The following is a 15,992-nucleotide window of genomic DNA, read 5'->3' on the forward strand; positions in this document are numbered from 1 at the left end:
AATGTTGGAATTATTTTTGGGAAATAGATGTTTGAAAAAAGTTTATCAAAAAAAAAATGTTTTATAGGATACTATATAAATATGAAAATTAAAATAAATTGTAAAAAAAAGTAAATTTAGTTATAACTTAATTTAACAAAATCTATTTTGTCAAACCAAAAGGAGTATATAATTGATAACATAAGTTATAATTTGGTATGTCATTATAGAATTACTATTTTTGTATTGTCGAGTCATGTGTCAATTTTGATATCTGAAAGAAAAGTTGTATGGCTTCTATTCGGAGCAAGCATCGTAACCATACCGCTATAAAACAATTCATAGGAAACAGAGCTAGAAAACGACATTCGAATAGCACGAGACTTTGTCGAGTCACGTGGTCGACTTCTTTATAGGAAATGACGCCCAAATAATATGTACACTCACAACGTCACTTAACTAAAAATCAACCTTATCTTATCTCAGAGACATGTGTCTAAAGCAAAACCCTCCTTGTTTGAGTATTTTCCTAATGATATGAAAGTTAGTATTCAAGTTGTTCATTTCATGTTATCAACCTTGAATGGCTGGCATATTCCTAACATGAGTTTTATGGTGTGTTGAATTCATGTGCTCACTTAAGGTCTGTTATATGTTTGTATATCACTTGGCTTCAAGTGTCTATTGTTCGTGTTAACCCTTGTAACATGTCTGATAGTAAAAGTGTACACATACCTTATTCCTACCTCACCGAAACAATGAGGTTGTTGAAAGACCCTTGGTTCAAGTAGCACATAACAAAACAGTTGAAAAGGCAAATACCACATAAATAGGACAGAGCAACTAAGTCATTGCACATAATATGGAAAGCATAACAAAACATAACATAACATAACATCAAGAGCAAAATAATGATTTAGAATTTAGACCAATATCTTGAGTATTAACATTCAAGATAACGGCAATTTTCAGCATTTAATGAAAGGGAAAAAACCTCATAAACAATTTACAATAAGGATATAGTAATAAGTTAGGAACTTCTATGGAGCTCTACGTAAAAACTATGTAGACTTGATATGAGTAGTTCGAGCAGCAGCTCTCTGCAATGCCTTCAACTTATTAGCCTCCATCCGAGCTCTTTGTTCTTCCGAGATGCTAATAACCCCAGAACTTTTTGCTACATTATCTGGAGCCTGATTTACTGTATCATTCCCTCCAGAAGATGTATCAGCAGCAACAATTTTTTGATTGGATGGTTGAGATGGCTCCTGCCAAATACACAACATAATATGGTTATCTGCTGCAGTAGGCAAGTTAAGGATACTAGCGAGTAATAATAGGTTGTAACCGAAGTTTGTGTTGAATCCTACCAGTGTGGCACGCGAGACTAAAACTTACGCAAAGATAGTAGTCACTTGCCAGATAGGTAACTATGGGATCCAGTGATCAAGCGAGTTCTCTTCATATGATAGTATGATTGGAAGTTCTTTAACATTTTTTCTGTTCTTAAATAATTAGTTCAAACACAATAAGTGTTTCAAAAATGTTTCTGAAATAGCAATAAACCAAACAAAAATTGTTTTCAAGAAATGTTATATTAAACATTTCTAACAAACTTCTCCAAGAATTATGTCCAAGAGCTATTCTCCTCAAGCTTCAACGAGTAAAAAACTTCAAATTCAAGGAGCACTCCCTTGGATACACCCTGAAGAGCAAGTGATTTCCTGGTTTCTGCAGATCAAGCTTGATATTTTCCTTAAGCTCTAGCTAAAGGAATAACCATAATCTACTCTCTGGTGTTCAGATAATTTGATATAGGTATACATAAGAAATCACTAGAATGAATTGATTGAATCCCCTATCTGTTGCACTACCTTTAACGGTCTATATGGCAATTTCTCTGATGGCACATGGACAGGCTAACTAGGGTAGGCAAATTGTTTCAAGGGCTAGGTTGATTTTTGCCTCAACCTACGCAACTCACTTTCCAGGTGTACTATTGTGGAAGTGTACATTGTATCCAACTGCATATAATTTCATAACAAGGAAACTAAATAGACGAGAAATAGGGTTAGTCTATTAGACCAGGGGTGATTCAATAAAAGGGGCGGCTAGGTCTTATTTTGGGTGTTAAGATGGCAATTTTATCCCATATACCAAGGGCATTGATATGAACCTGGTAGAAGTTTCGGGATCATAGAAATCTGACCGCATTACTTTGGCATCACTTCCAAAGCATTAGTGTATACTACTATTGTATGCTTCCTAGTAGGGAATAATGATCACTGATGAGATGTAAGAATTGGGGTTAAGTATGCCAGACAAAGTAAACACTTAATAGTTATTTTTGGAAATAAGACAAACACTGACATATAAATCTGTTGGAAGTTTCATTATGGTTACCTCAATTGCCTTCTCCCACATATCATTAAGCATGATTTCTTGATCATCTTTAGGATTTGGATTTTGCGTTGTATCTTCTGGATAATCAGTTGGTTCTGAGTCCTTGAATTCTGCATACAAATATAGCAGAGATGCAATTTCTGATTTCAAATCCAAGCATTCATAAATAGAAGAGCAAATTTATTTATGGATAACACATATCATGATTTCTCCTTTGCTATTCACAGAATCAACAAAAAGTGCACTTGAAAGTGACCATCATGATTGCAAATGACTACCAGCATAAATAGGCATGTCACATTCTGTAGAAAAAATAATACTTAGTTTTGAAGACAAACATATGTATCTTCTCGAACTCTACAGGATTCAATGAAGTTACTTGTTCATCAAAGCAGTTCTTCAATGTTTAAAGCTATGTTGCTCGGACTCTCTAAATATACTGCCACACGCCCACACCCGTGTCGGATCCTTCAAAAATGAACTACTTTTGTAGGATCCGACATGCACCCGTCGATATCTTTGAAGAGTACGAGCAACATAGGTTTGAAGAGAAGGAAGGGGCTAATATCTGTGTACATTAGATGTTGAACTTTAAAAACTAGAATGTCAAGTTGGCCTTAAAACTGTGTACCCAAAAAAATAACAATTTGTAACAAGACAGCTCTTAATTATCAAGTTTAACTTTTAGCCTAAATGTTTCGATTCCAAATAGTATGCAATCTTACATAATTAACAGATCATAGACACATGTCGTGATAGACAACTGAAGAATACAGTACAAGCCGGTAAGATTTTAAAAAGGCCCTTTTCCCCCAGGACTCAGCAAAACAACAGAGAAGTGGAATTATGTCATGTAATAGTTGAGGATTAATACATAGAACTACTACAATTGAAACTTAAGAGAGTTAAAGTAAAATGAAGCACTCTGCAATGAAAGAATCAAAATTCACATTTGATATATGTTAGTTTAATATCTCTTAAAATTACCAGACAGCTATATTTCCTCTTCCTGATTTTAGTAGGTAGCCATTTTGACAATATTTTAGAATTTTGGATGAAGTTGAACAAGAGTATTCGGAAGTTGAAGTTGGAAAAGAGTACTTAGAAGTTGAGGTTGTGTTTGGACATAACTTGACTTGGATAATGTTTGTAAAAGTTGAAAGTTTGAGAAAAGAAACCTTCCTCAAAATAAAAATCTTTCTAAAAATGTTTGAGAATAGAAACCATTATTTCACTTGAAAAACTCCTCAAACCATTATTCTAAAACTTAAACAGTATTTAAAATATTAAAGTTAAGTATCTAAAATACTGAAGTCGTCATACTTTCAAACTTTATATACGCTTTGTGATATAAATACTGAAGTCATCATATATTGCTGCTTTCTCAGGCTGGAAGTAATTTGAGATTAGAAATAAGAATACTTAAAGAATAGGAACTGATGGAGATGTACCCTGTTGATTTATTTCTTGTTCTTGTACTTGCGGCTCATACAGCTTTGCAGGATCCACCCCATCGGCAACCCTGTCTCGTAGTCCTTTCGTGCATAACTGTTCAAAGAAAAAGAAACCCTAGTAAGCTTGATAATTAAACATAAAATCTTTAACACTCATATCATGTGTTCAGTGAAGGTCATACAAAAAATTATCTTCCAATCATCATATATTGGGGAAGATGCCCTGTTGCAGCAAATGGAGAGAGACATATCTGGTTAAAAGTCAGCTATGTAATCTGTGTTGATTGAATATTAAACTCATGTAACAGGCTTTCCATAATAGAATGCTATGTAGCGACAAATGAAATGACTTGGTTAAGTTCTTATGGCAATCAAATTTGCGATGAAATCCTAAAGGATGATTTTGCACATAATCATAAACATATGTGAAGTTGTGTCCCTATTTATTCTGCTTTTATCTTGCATAGTGTCGAAAGGGTTATAATGTTCTATTTTTTCTTACAGGCTGTAGGATGCAGCTGAATGATTTGCTAAGCCAGATATACCCCAAAATGGCATGAGTGTCTCAAGGAAGCCTTGCAAGAATAACACAAGACCATAAACATCGGAGGGCTTTTAAGTGATATGAAGTGATTTTTCAGGGATTGAAGGATGGCATTGCACATTATCCAATTGTTACTTCAAAAATGTTGTTGATATATCATCTTTTTCATGGTTTGATACCAAAACGAATAGTATATGGCAGGAGAAGACACTAGCACAAAGGAGATGAACATCCTATAAAGTGTCATGATAACAAATTTATCACCATTAAGCATTAAGCACGTAAAGAGAGTTGCCAAGCAGGAAAAATTGAGTCTTACCTGATGGCCTTTTGGCTCAAATTTACTATAATGAGATATTTTGTAAATTATACCAAAGAGATTCAAGTTAAGAAATTGAAGTGGGCATATGCACAAAACTACAAAAAAATAATAGCAGTTATTTTTAGGATTGTCCACCTAAAACAATAATTACCTCTTAGTTCTTATATGACAGAGAAGATGCTGATGATTAAGTAATGAGCTATCTATTCACAAAAATCAAACGAACACAATCAAGAGAATATCAAAATTTTGGATGACTTCTTGACCACAGATGTTGTCAAGTTTACAAGATGCAGATACATTCTACTTCTCAAAACATCATAAAAGTATAGCAAAATAGATCTAGCATCTCGTTGACTTAGGGTTGAAGAGCATTGTCGGTATTTTATTTTCAAGACCGAGTATTTTATTTATACATGTTTAAAGGGTCTCCATTTTCTAAGAAACTTCTCCATATATTCCATTTAATCATGCTGGAACTTAGCTCTAGTGAAAGAAAAGAAATAATATTTTTAAACTGAAAGATAGCGCACATTTCATGACAAGTATACCTAACATAATTGAATATCAAAGCTGGGGAAGTGAAAGCAGCTACCTTGACTCTCTTTGAGCCGCCAAGCTTTTCCACCTTGTGTATGAATTGATCAAATGAGTAATAAGGAAGCAAACCCGCATGCCATTCAGCATATAAGCCAAGTAGGTGACCCAAATCAGCAACCTGCATCCAGGTAAGATTGGATTATAAACAAATCACTCTGATGCTAGAGTACCACTAGTATAAGTACATACGCTTCCAAAATTGTTCATATTATAGCGCAAGAGTATAACTAAAAGGACTGTGTATCCTTAACCAAATTGATGGACTTAAGCATTATAACAATCACCATCTTCATGCAAGCAATCAAACTTACCATCTTAAAGAGGCACAAGATGAATGATTGTGTACTTCCCTTTTCAACTTAACAAGTAATACAGAGAAAACAAGTTTACTTACTGCCACAAAATGTTTCAAGGAAAATAGAATTAATTCTACCTTGGTTGTCCCTTGGTTACTGAGAGGAAAACAAAGTGGCTTACTACAATGACATTGTCAAAAACATCACTAGTAGAATTAGAGGTCGGCACTCTAAACTTTTATCACCTGGTGGTAGAGCAATCTTTATCAGACATGTCCTCTAAGCTCTACCTACTCATCTTCTCAGTGTTGTTTACCCTCCAAAATTGACTTTGGAATTTATTGAAAAACGTTTAGCTAGGTTTTTTTGGTCTGTCAAAGGAACTGGTAACAAGCACCACTGGATTGAAGACAATTGCATTGTTTTTTAAATTCAAACAGTGATGGAAGCTCAGACCTCTAAATCTCTTTGGAGTGATTTCATGAAAGCAAAATACTGGAATAATCAACATCCTCTTGATGTCCAATGGATTAAAGGAAACTCCCAACACTGGAAATATCTTTGTGGGATCAAACACAATACTGAGAAATTTATTTATTGGAAACTAGAGAAAGGGGATATGACCTTCTGGTTTGATAATTGGTCTAGCTTGGAGACTATTATATCATCTGCTCCTTAGTGGTAGTGAACAAAGTCAAATAAAGCTCAATTCAGTGTTTAAGAATGCAGTTTGGCACTGGGATGCTCTGTAATATCAACTGTCCACACTCCACAGAATATAAGAATAGGATCAGCAGCTTGACTATCAATCTTAACAGCAACAAGGATGATCTTGCTATCTGGACTGAAACTTCTACCGGGAAATTCAGCACCAGTTCAGCCTGCTAAGAAAATCGGGAATGTTTTTGCATGACCTCTGGGAATTGGACACAGACACAACTCTCTTAAAATGATATTGCTCAACTGGTGGAACTTGAAGACTAAAAATCTCGTTGTAGCTTTTATAACTAAAGCTTATAATTTGTTGGGAACTATGGAGAGCAACGTGCAACAACAAATTTGAGGTGAAAGGCATTCAATTTACAGAACCAAAACTAACATTGTTTATACAATCTTGCAGGTTACACAAAGAAATTTGGTAAAGCAAGGATAGGTGAAAACTGAAATAGCCTATGTCAGGTGTTTGATATCCACGAAAGAGCTACTATCATGGTCAAATGGCTCAAACCTCCTGAGATATCTATAAAGCTTAACAGTGATGGAAGTTGCATTAGGGGAAGATGTGGCAGTGGAGGAATAATCAGAGACAGCCAAGGCACCATTATTTTTGCATACTCAATGAACTTGGGTCAAGGCACTAGTAACACGGCTGCAGCACAAGCTTTACTCTGTGGATTCAAATGGTGGGTTAACAGAGGCTACAATAGAGGATGGGCGAAAACAGACTCTCTACTACTCACCAAACTCATCAAGAGAGAATGGACACTCTGAAACAAGACTTGCAGAATTTAGTTGAAGAACATGGATTCACTATCAGTCATAAAAAGGAATATCATCTACTTGCAGTTTAACTACACAAATGCAAAATAAATACAACAAAAAGGAACAAAAATATAGGAAGAGTATATATAGATACAGCAAACAAAATTTGTACTTCAGTGAATCAAAATATCTAGTCTCAGAGATAGCGGATGCAGTAACTTATTTGAAAGCACAAAGTACCTCATGACCGCGACCACGATATTTGAAACCACGAGGAAAATGACGGAGAACGTATCCAAGTCCTTTATCAGAGAGAAGGATATCCGGTGTTAGCTTAGGCATTGACCTCGGGACTTTCTTCGGCTTAGAAGCAGAAGCTCCAGCAACGGCACCAGCACCGGCAACAGAACCATCGCCGGCGTCAGATCCGGTCTTTGAAGCATACTTCGTCGTATTAGGATTAGATTTGTCTGAACTGCTTGGATTGGACGGACAATCTCTTGACCAGTGACCTGGACGACCGCACTTGTAGCACCCAGTAGGTGCTGAACCGCCGCCGCCGCCGGATTTCTCCATTTTCTGGTTTTTTTTGCTCTCTCTCGTCCAGATTTAGAAGGTTTTTCTGGTGTTTGGCGGGAAATAAAGGAGGGAAACTTTGAGATAAAGTAAAAAGATGGCTGGTGGGAATTTATTTTATTTTTCTGAAAAAAAATTACAAAAAAAAAATATGAATTAACTATTTTTAGATTAATAAAAAAAAGTATCTAGATTATATGAGTAAGAAATAATTAAGAAAAATACTAAAATTACAAAGTAAATTAGTGATAAATATTTATTTTTTTTAAATTGTGTTTTGCAAATGAAAACAAAACTTATATCTAAAATATGAATTTATTTTTACAAAAATTAACATGCTAAAACTAATATAATGGAAAAATTACGCGGTTAACCAAACTTATATTACTTAATTAGTCATCATAGCAATAGTTTGCTATAATTACCACTCGCAACTAACATTATTCATTAATTACGTGGTTTGACTTCGAATTCGTATAATTAGTCACGTTTGTATAATTCGCCACATTTGTATAATTTGCAACTAACAATTTTTCGTTTGATTTGTATTTGTATATGACGATGATTTCCCTTGGTTTTCAGTTTTATCACCATATACATTCAATCTTTTTTGTATAACTTTTAAAAGTTTGTATAAACGTGTAGTTTTCAGATTTTGTATAATGTAATTTGTATAATATAATTTGTATAATTGTTTAAAGTTCACATGTTTGTGTTTGTATCAATTCGTTATTTCGAGTTTTAGCATATTTGTATAATTTCAGACTTTGTATTACTCAATTATACAAACACACGTGAATTATACAAACGTACCTGCAAAATTATACAAAATGAGATGTGAATTATACAAATTATTGTCCTCTCTCGCTCGCCTCTCTCCTCCCTCTCTCAATCTCGCTCGCCTCATATACAAATACATATGTATACCAATTACATATATACAATTATCTAACCGATATACATATACAATTCATCTCTCTCCCATTCTATGCCCTCTCTCGCTCGCATCTCTCCTCCCTCTCCCAATCTCGCGACTCTCCTCCCTATAACATGTAGCTACGAATCGTAATTAGCAAATTATAGATATGGAGCGTAATTAAGCTATTTTTGAATGGCTATATGTGAAAGTTCCCTATAAAAATATCAAAATTAAGCGCAAATTCTATGTTACACTATCTCTATATGATATATATTCTATGTGTATCATAAACGATTGAGATATCTCACTTAATAAGTATATATAAATATGGATATTTGTTATATCTATGTCAATTTCTTTGATTTGATTTGGATGAACTTTGCAAGGGATGGACCAATCTTGAAGAACATATCAACATACTTATGAGGTCATCTCAAGAATTTGTAAAAATGACAACTTTTTCACCATCAGTGATATATATATATATATATATATATATATATATATATATAACACCATAATGCCACAACCAAAACAAAACTGGAAAACCACATCCTGTCATATGATATTTAAATGTAAGACAACTCCAGCTTTAATTTATCAAATAGAGCTAAACTTTAATGAGACAAAACAATGATAATGTTCCCATGAAGTCTTGTTACCTTAACAAAACATTAAAAATCCAAATACTATTTTGGTGCAGGTAGACAACAATGGACCAATCATCCCACCTTAACTAGAACTTGTAAGTACCAAAAACTAAAATGTCTAGTAACAATCACTGGCAGAGCTGTTCTACTGCAGTAACAATCTGGGCAGGTTGGACAACGGTCCAGTTCTCTAACGTCCCAGCATATGGCGTTGGCACATCCTGTGAGGACAGACATATGATTGGGGAATCGAGATAGTCATGGAAGTTCTCGGTTATAGCAGCTGTCAAGCTGGCACCAATACCTCCTGTACGCATACATTCCTCGACAATGAGGACGCGATGAGTCTTCTTCACTGAATTCCCGATGGTGTGAAGGTCAAATGGTTTCAGTGACCTGATATCAATGACCTCGGGATCATAACCCTTGTTCACAAGTGTCTTAGCAGCTTGCATTACATGATACCTCATCCTGGAATAAGTTAGAATGGTAACATGCTCACCAGGTCGTACCATCTCTGCTTCTTCAAGATTCAACACATACTCTTCGTCTGGAATTCTCTCCTTGAGGTTGTAGAGCAAAACATGCTCAAACAGAATCACAGGGTTATCACTTCTGATAGCTGCCTTCATCAAGCCCTTGGCATTGTAGGGGGTTGAACAGGCAACCATCTGGATTCCAGGAATTGACTGGAAATATGACTCAAGGCGTTGAGAGTGCTCTGCTCCGAGCTGTCGACCAACTCCACCAGGACCTCGGATGACGACTGGTATCTTAAACTGGCCACCAGATGTGTAGTGGAGCATACCACAGTTGTTAGATATCTGATTAAAGGCTAGAAGAAGAAATCCCATGTTCATTCCCTCAATAACTGGACGCAAACCAGTCATTGCAGCTCCAATGCCCATACCAGTGAAAGAGTTCTCAGCAATGGGAGTGTCAAGAACCCTGAGATCACCATATTTTGGGGCAAGGCCTTTAGTCACCTTGTACGAACCTCCATAATGACCGACATCTTCACCCATAACACAAACAGCGGGATCTCTGTCCATTTCTTCCTCTAGACCTTCACGGAGGGCCTCAAAGAGCAGTAGTTCATGCCTAAAGATGTACATTCAAACACATAAGTGATGAGATCAAGTAACAAGAAATCCAGATAAATAACAATCAGGTAAACAAGCAATTGGGCAGTAATTGATATGGTTCCCACAACGATAGACAATTAAAAAAAAGAGAGAGAGAGAGAAGAGAAAACAGTGCATATCCAACCAACCAACAGAGACCTATTCAATAATGTATGTTTAATGATTAGGCAAGCACCATTACAGAATTAATTTAGAACCACGGGCATAATCTATCCCCAATCATTAGGAATACCCCATCAAGGAAGCACCAGCTAACCCAAATACATCCATAGATAATGTTGGTTATGAGTCTTATGACCACCACCAAAACTTCACGAGCTCTTTAGTCCTTAAGTAACAGAAACACTCGAATCCCACAGCATGAATCTTATGCATTAGGAAGAGAATGAATAAGGGGCCTCTTTACTAGCTTCTGGTAGCCCTAATATTTCATGTAATTAGAACCTTAGAACCCAACAAAGCAGAGAGCAAAATCAAAGTCTCAGAGAGCTTGCAGTAGGAAAGGAAGCCAAATTTCCTATAAAGGATGTAACCTTCCTTTTGAACAACTCCTATGGAGACAGCTTGCCGAGAGTACAAGGACGTCAAAAGATCGACAAGATGACAATCTTCACAGGGATCTCTGATGTTAAAATATAAGATTGCTTAACCAGCTATCATGAAAACTTAGATCGTGACTTTCTCAGAGGAGCTAGTGCAAGGAAAAGAATTGACAACAATAAGTGCATCCACTTCAGATAACATCTCTTCTGTTATACATTTACGGAATATTAACTAACGTTATAGATTTAAAAATACAAACCTTTGGTTCAACTCGGTGTTTTCCATAAAACTGAATTTTAGTTCTCACCCCAACTATCACATGTTTGTGTTATATTAACTGCCAAGATTCAAAGGTAAAGCTCTGATTTCTTTGTAAGGTTTAAAATTAAACTAGGGTTGACAACACTATTAGTAAGGGCCCCAGTGAATCGATATAAAGTTGAAGAGAATTTGTCTATCAATAACAAATAGGAGATGATAAGATCTCAAAAGAGAGAGCCACATTTCATGCTGATCTCTGTTGTTTCTCTTTGGGATCCTATAGTGGTACTCTTCTCTTCTTTTTGTTTGTGAGTCACATGACAAGTTCCAATCAGAAAGCAGTAAAATGGAGTGCAAGGTAGACTGCATTCTGAGAATTCAATACAGTTGTTTGCCTCTTTGGTAGATTTTTGGCGTATATGAAATTAAATAAATAATGACACAATCTAAGATTTCATCAGTTCCTTACGAGCTAGAAATACAAATTGATCTTTGTAATAGTTGTATAGTTTCAGCAACATCTTAGGTTTATTCTTAGGTTTATTTTTTTCTTTTCGATATTCAATCTCTTAGAGATGGAAATAACTTCAATAAAATATTTACAAAAAATTTCACGGCAAATAAAAACCTTATAAATTTGGAGCAAATAGTAGATGAAAAAATGGAAGTACCACAAGAAAAAAAGAGAGAGACACGACTAATACCCTTATAATTCTTTTCTTAAAGGTCCATGGGAGACTTGCTTGGCTGAAACAGAAGATTCACTTAAAAGTATGTTTTTCCTCTCTATGTATGCCTGCTTTTGGTTGGAAACAGAGGTTGAGCTTTTATTCATCATGCAGTCCTTCCTTTATTTTATTTTTATACCCCCCCCCCCCCCCGTACTAATCCAAATACAAAAAACATATCACTCCCACCATCATTCTCCTTACTTTGTTTCCGCTATCACAATGCAGAACAAAGAGGAAAATTAGACATGTTCATCGCAGGATGAACTGACATCATCTGAAGCAAAACAGCAAATGCTATTATTTTTTCTATTCCCTTTAAGAACACCGTCAAGATTATCAGCTTCCACTAAATCATAATCCTACCAACCAAGCTTCTTTTCAAGCCAAGATTGTCAAACATTTCCCAAATCAGCCAAGATTATCTTCTTCTTTTTTTTAAAAAAAAAAAGAACTAATCTAATCTGCTGACAAACTACACCTTGGACATGAAATTTCACAAAACAAGTGATGATTAGAGACCTAGAAGACAAACATTACGAGAGACAAAGGAAGTGGCAACTACAAGAAAGCAATTTGAACTATAAAGATATGTATGCATTGTATGTGTGTACAACTCAGAAGAGAAGTAAATATACCCTGGCTTTGATGAAGTAGAAGCTGCAGCAGTATCTTCTTTAGCCTGTAAAAGAATTAAAGAGACATTTGGCAATAAGTTTGCGCTTGTTTGGAGCAATCATCATAAATGATTAAAGTGTCATTCACAATACATAAAATATTAAGCCACACAACATCAAATCTCGAAGTCCAAAACAATAACATTTACTCAATTTGTTTGTGTTACTTCACTTTTTTGAAAAGTCCAATTTCTCTTTATTTTATAGTTGCCCTTTCCTTAAGGTTATTTTTGAATTGTGTCCACTGCAGTGCTCTAACTCTCTTATAGTGTACTACATTACATGAAAGGTCGTTCATGATTTCCCCTTCGCTCTCTTTAGCATTTTGGTTTAACACCACGCAGGCAGCTGGTACCTTCCCAGCTTCTTCATCAGGTAACCTGCCAATTCAATGCCGGGATTGAAAATGGCATAGCGTTCCTGATAGAAAATGACCGTAGTCGTCCTTCTCCGGTTTGCCGGCCGATAAGATCTCTGAGATTGACGTTTCAAAAAGAATGGATCTTTCCTTTTTTAGCAACTCTTCAATTTAACTTTCCACGTAGCATGTTTAAGACCAAAAAATTAAAAGGCATTTTCATACATTCTACGTATCTTTAGTTTGAGGACACAATATTCAAAAGTATTCTTTACTTTTTAATACTTCGTGCGACAAACAAATTGAAATGGATGGAGTACTAATTTCTGCACATTTCTGCTAGTAAATGATTATATGCAAACATAAACGCACAATCATAATTAGAGAGTAAAAGAATACTAACAGCAACAGCATTAGTAATTAATTGTTCAGCTCTTCCTCCACGTCCATTCAAACCATAGCTCAAACGCCCATCAGATCTAACCACAAAAGTCCTTCCTTTCCTCTCTGCACCAACTACACAAACAACATGCATCAAAACCAAACCATAAAATTCCATCAAATGATTGAAATTATGACTAAATGTAATATACAAAATTATTTCAATGGACCAAATAATACTTGAAACAGATCAAAAACAAGATCAGATAAACCCAGAATAATAAATAAAAAAAAAAGGACAAAAATTTAACAATGCTAACAAAACCCCATTTCAAATACTAGCTAAAGATTCAAACTTTGCAACAAACCTGACAAAGATCTGCGAGAATTGGAGAAAAATGACTTCTTGGTGTCCAAAGAATTGGCTGAGGTTAGTGCAGTAGCAGCACCAATTCCTTGTATAATAGCAGCCATCTAGAAAACCCCACGAAGAAAAATGGATTCTTGATTCAAACAAATGAAGAGAAAATGCAGTATAATAATGAGGGAGATGAAGAATCAAATATATATGCACACAGAATAGGTGAAAAGTTGGTTTGTTATAATAAAGAAAAAACGAATTCGGGCGGAGAGAACAAAGTGCAGATGGTGTTTGGCAAGAACTAAGTGAACCCTCCCCCCCACACACACCCCACCCCACTCCAAAATATTTAAGGCCCAAAAAAAAAACTTAGTTTAGTATATAAGTAATATATATTAATTGAAAAAATCAAATCTTTTAACATTTTTTGAAAGAAAATTGGTAGAGATAGGAGTGAGTAAGTTGATAAGAAATTAAATCATATATTTGTATTCTCATAATTTATATTTATTTTTTCTATATGTAAAAAAAATTGTGTTTCTCACTAATATATTTTCTAATTTCAATTCAAAAGTTTTAAATAATCAATTATTTTAAATTTCACATTTAATTGATTCATATATTAGAAAATGAGTCTTTTTGTATCTCTTTTTTTTTTAATCAAGAAAATCTTAAGACAAATATTGCAATATTTAAAACTCGATGTATATGTGATCACTCCTTTACAATTTTAACTTGAAATCATATTTTTTATATAAGAGAGTTTAATATTTTGATTTTAGACATCAATTTTGAGTGTTTTTCTTTTGAGCTTGATCTTTGCTTGTATTTTTTTTATTGTCTGATGCTTGTGTGAAGTGAGAATGTGCTCGACATATTTGTTAAAATCATAATTCATTTGGTCCAATGAGATTTGGGGGTGATGTGATATCTCTAAAATATACGATTGTTTGTCTTATATAATTGTTTGTCTATTTAGTCTTATAATTGATGTATTTGTTTTATTTTATATGTCACCCTTGAACGTATATGATGATTGGGCTAGAGTTACATTTTATATTCGGCAAAGACTCTCGACAATACGTTGATCCAGAGCCACCATCCACAGTCGAAATGGTAAGACGGTTGGATCAGAGTTATCCTTATAGTTATGATGTGTTGTTATTGTGCACGATAGGATGATTGGGCTAGAGTTATTCCCCCATAGTTTCAAATTTTGTTATTGTGCATTACAATAGTATATCAGTTTGCATATCATCATTTTATCTTTTTAACTGACTTGCATCTATCTTCTAGACTTCACATATTATTTCTCCTCGACATAGTGTATATTTGTTTCACATTAGATATATGTATTGCTTTTCACTTGCCCTAGGTACTAGATGGAGAACAAATCTAGACTTTACTTGATTTTTGTAACTAACCTTATTTTCTACACATACAACATGTACACTTCAGTTGAGAAATGAATCGCCCAGCATCAAATCTTATTCAATTTAAAGTGAGTCATGTTTTAGATCCGTGAAGGCCACATGCTTATCTATCTTCTCCATTTCTCTAGGTTAGGGGGGCGGGGGGAGGTGCATACTCAACATCAATTTATATGTCATATTTTTTGTTTATACACCCCTTACGTAACTATGTATTTTGATTATTATATTATTTTAATCATTTAAAAAAATTGTTTTCTTTTCAATAAATAATAAAATAATAATCTAAGCAATCACAATATTAGAGTATGTTCTATGTGCTCTTCACTTATGGGTCGTTTGGTACAAACATTGATAATGCAGGGATTAGTAATGCAGGGATTAGTAACGCAGGGATTAGTAACGCATGAATTAGTAGTGCATGGATTATGTTTTGTCAAGTGTTTGGTTCATTACTTTCCACTTAATCTTGTGTTTAATTTAAAACTCTACAAAAAAAATCTTTCCTATTATACCCTTGTGTTATTTTGAGATTGTTTGTTTCATGTAATTGGGTCAAGGTAGATAATCGCCGGACAATATTTTTTTTTAGGATTATATATTCCATATATATATATATATATATAATAGTTATTAATTTTAAGGTTTGATATAGCACAAAAGAGATCCTTGATGGCACGGTGTATTTCTAATTTTTGTTGGTCAAATATATCTTAAACTTAACATAGATTTAAGACTACTTAAATTGTTCAATACCTAAATCTTATTAAAAAAAATAATAGTTCAAGTGGCTAATCGACAAACTACCTTGAAGAAAAAATGGAGAAAAAATGGAGAAAAAAATATTAGTGAAATAATTAAATTACACTAAACGGATTTGGAG

The 15,992-nt window shown here is 34.5% G+C and overlaps 2 protein-coding genes across 3 annotated transcripts; both read right to left on the reverse strand.

Moving 5' to 3' along the window:
- Window positions 1-844: 844 nt before the first annotated feature.
- Window positions 845-7,719, reverse strand: LOC102588496 (TIMELESS-interacting protein). Its single transcript, XM_006354945.2, has 5 exons — window positions 7,321-7,719; window positions 5,298-5,420; window positions 3,834-3,930; window positions 2,383-2,492; window positions 845-1,247 (listed from the first exon to the last, which is right to left on the reverse strand). The coding sequence occupies exons 1-5, from the start codon at window positions 7,654-7,656 to the stop codon at window positions 1,041-1,043; spliced, it is 873 nt and encodes a 290-aa protein (XP_006355007.1). The 5' UTR covers window positions 7,657-7,719; the 3' UTR covers window positions 845-1,040.
- A 1,397-nt stretch (window positions 7,720-9,116) lies between these two features.
- LOC102588815 (pyruvate dehydrogenase E1 component subunit beta-3, chloroplastic) lies at window positions 9,117-13,992 on the reverse strand. Of its 2 annotated transcripts, none has more exons than XM_015312135.1 (4): window positions 13,687-13,992; window positions 13,341-13,444; window positions 12,541-12,584; window positions 9,117-10,326 (listed from the first exon to the last, which is right to left on the reverse strand). In XM_015312135.1, the coding sequence occupies exons 1-4, from the start codon at window positions 13,790-13,792 to the stop codon at window positions 9,354-9,356; spliced, it is 1,227 nt and encodes a 408-aa protein (XP_015167621.1). In that variant the 5' UTR covers window positions 13,793-13,992; the 3' UTR covers window positions 9,117-9,353. The 2 variants fall into 2 exon arrangements, with proteins under 2 accessions (XP_015167621.1, XP_006355008.1); XM_006354946.2 differs by having other exon boundaries at window positions 13,341-13,453.
- Between the last annotated feature and the right edge of the window lie 2,000 nt (window positions 13,993-15,992).

The sequence above is a fragment of the Solanum tuberosum genome, unplaced genomic scaffold (assembly GCF_000226075.1).
Source record: "Solanum tuberosum cultivar DM 1-3 516 R44 unplaced genomic scaffold, SolTub_3.0 scf00189, whole genome shotgun sequence".
NCBI classification, from domain to species: Eukaryota; Viridiplantae; Streptophyta; class Magnoliopsida; order Solanales; family Solanaceae; genus Solanum; species Solanum tuberosum.

Bases quoted from the DNA above. Each gene is read 5' to 3' on its own strand.
- LOC102588815 (XM_006354946.2), bottom strand. From the start codon at position 13,792: ATGGCTGCTATTATACAAGGAATTGGTGCTGCTACTGCACTAACCTCA. The intron at 12,585-13,340 runs GTTAGTATTCTT...ATTCTTTTACAG, and splicing joins TAATTACTAATGCTGTTGCT to GCTAAAGAAGATACTGCTGC. The intron at 10,327-12,540 runs GTATATTTACTT...GTACATCTTTAG, and splicing joins TCTACTTCATCAAAGCCAGG to GCATGAACTACTGCTCTTTG.
- LOC102588496 (XM_006354945.2), bottom strand. From the start codon at position 7,656: ATGGAGAAATCCGGCGGCGGCGGCGGTTCAGCACCTACTGGGTGCTAC. The intron at 5,421-7,320 runs GTACTTTGTGCT...ACCTGGATGCAG, and splicing joins ATCGTGGTCGCGGTCATGAG to GTTGCTGATTTGGGTCACCT. The intron at 3,931-5,297 runs GTAGCTGCTTTC...TTCTTTGAACAG, and splicing joins GCGGCTCAAAGAGAGTCAAG to TTATGCACGAAAGGACTACG.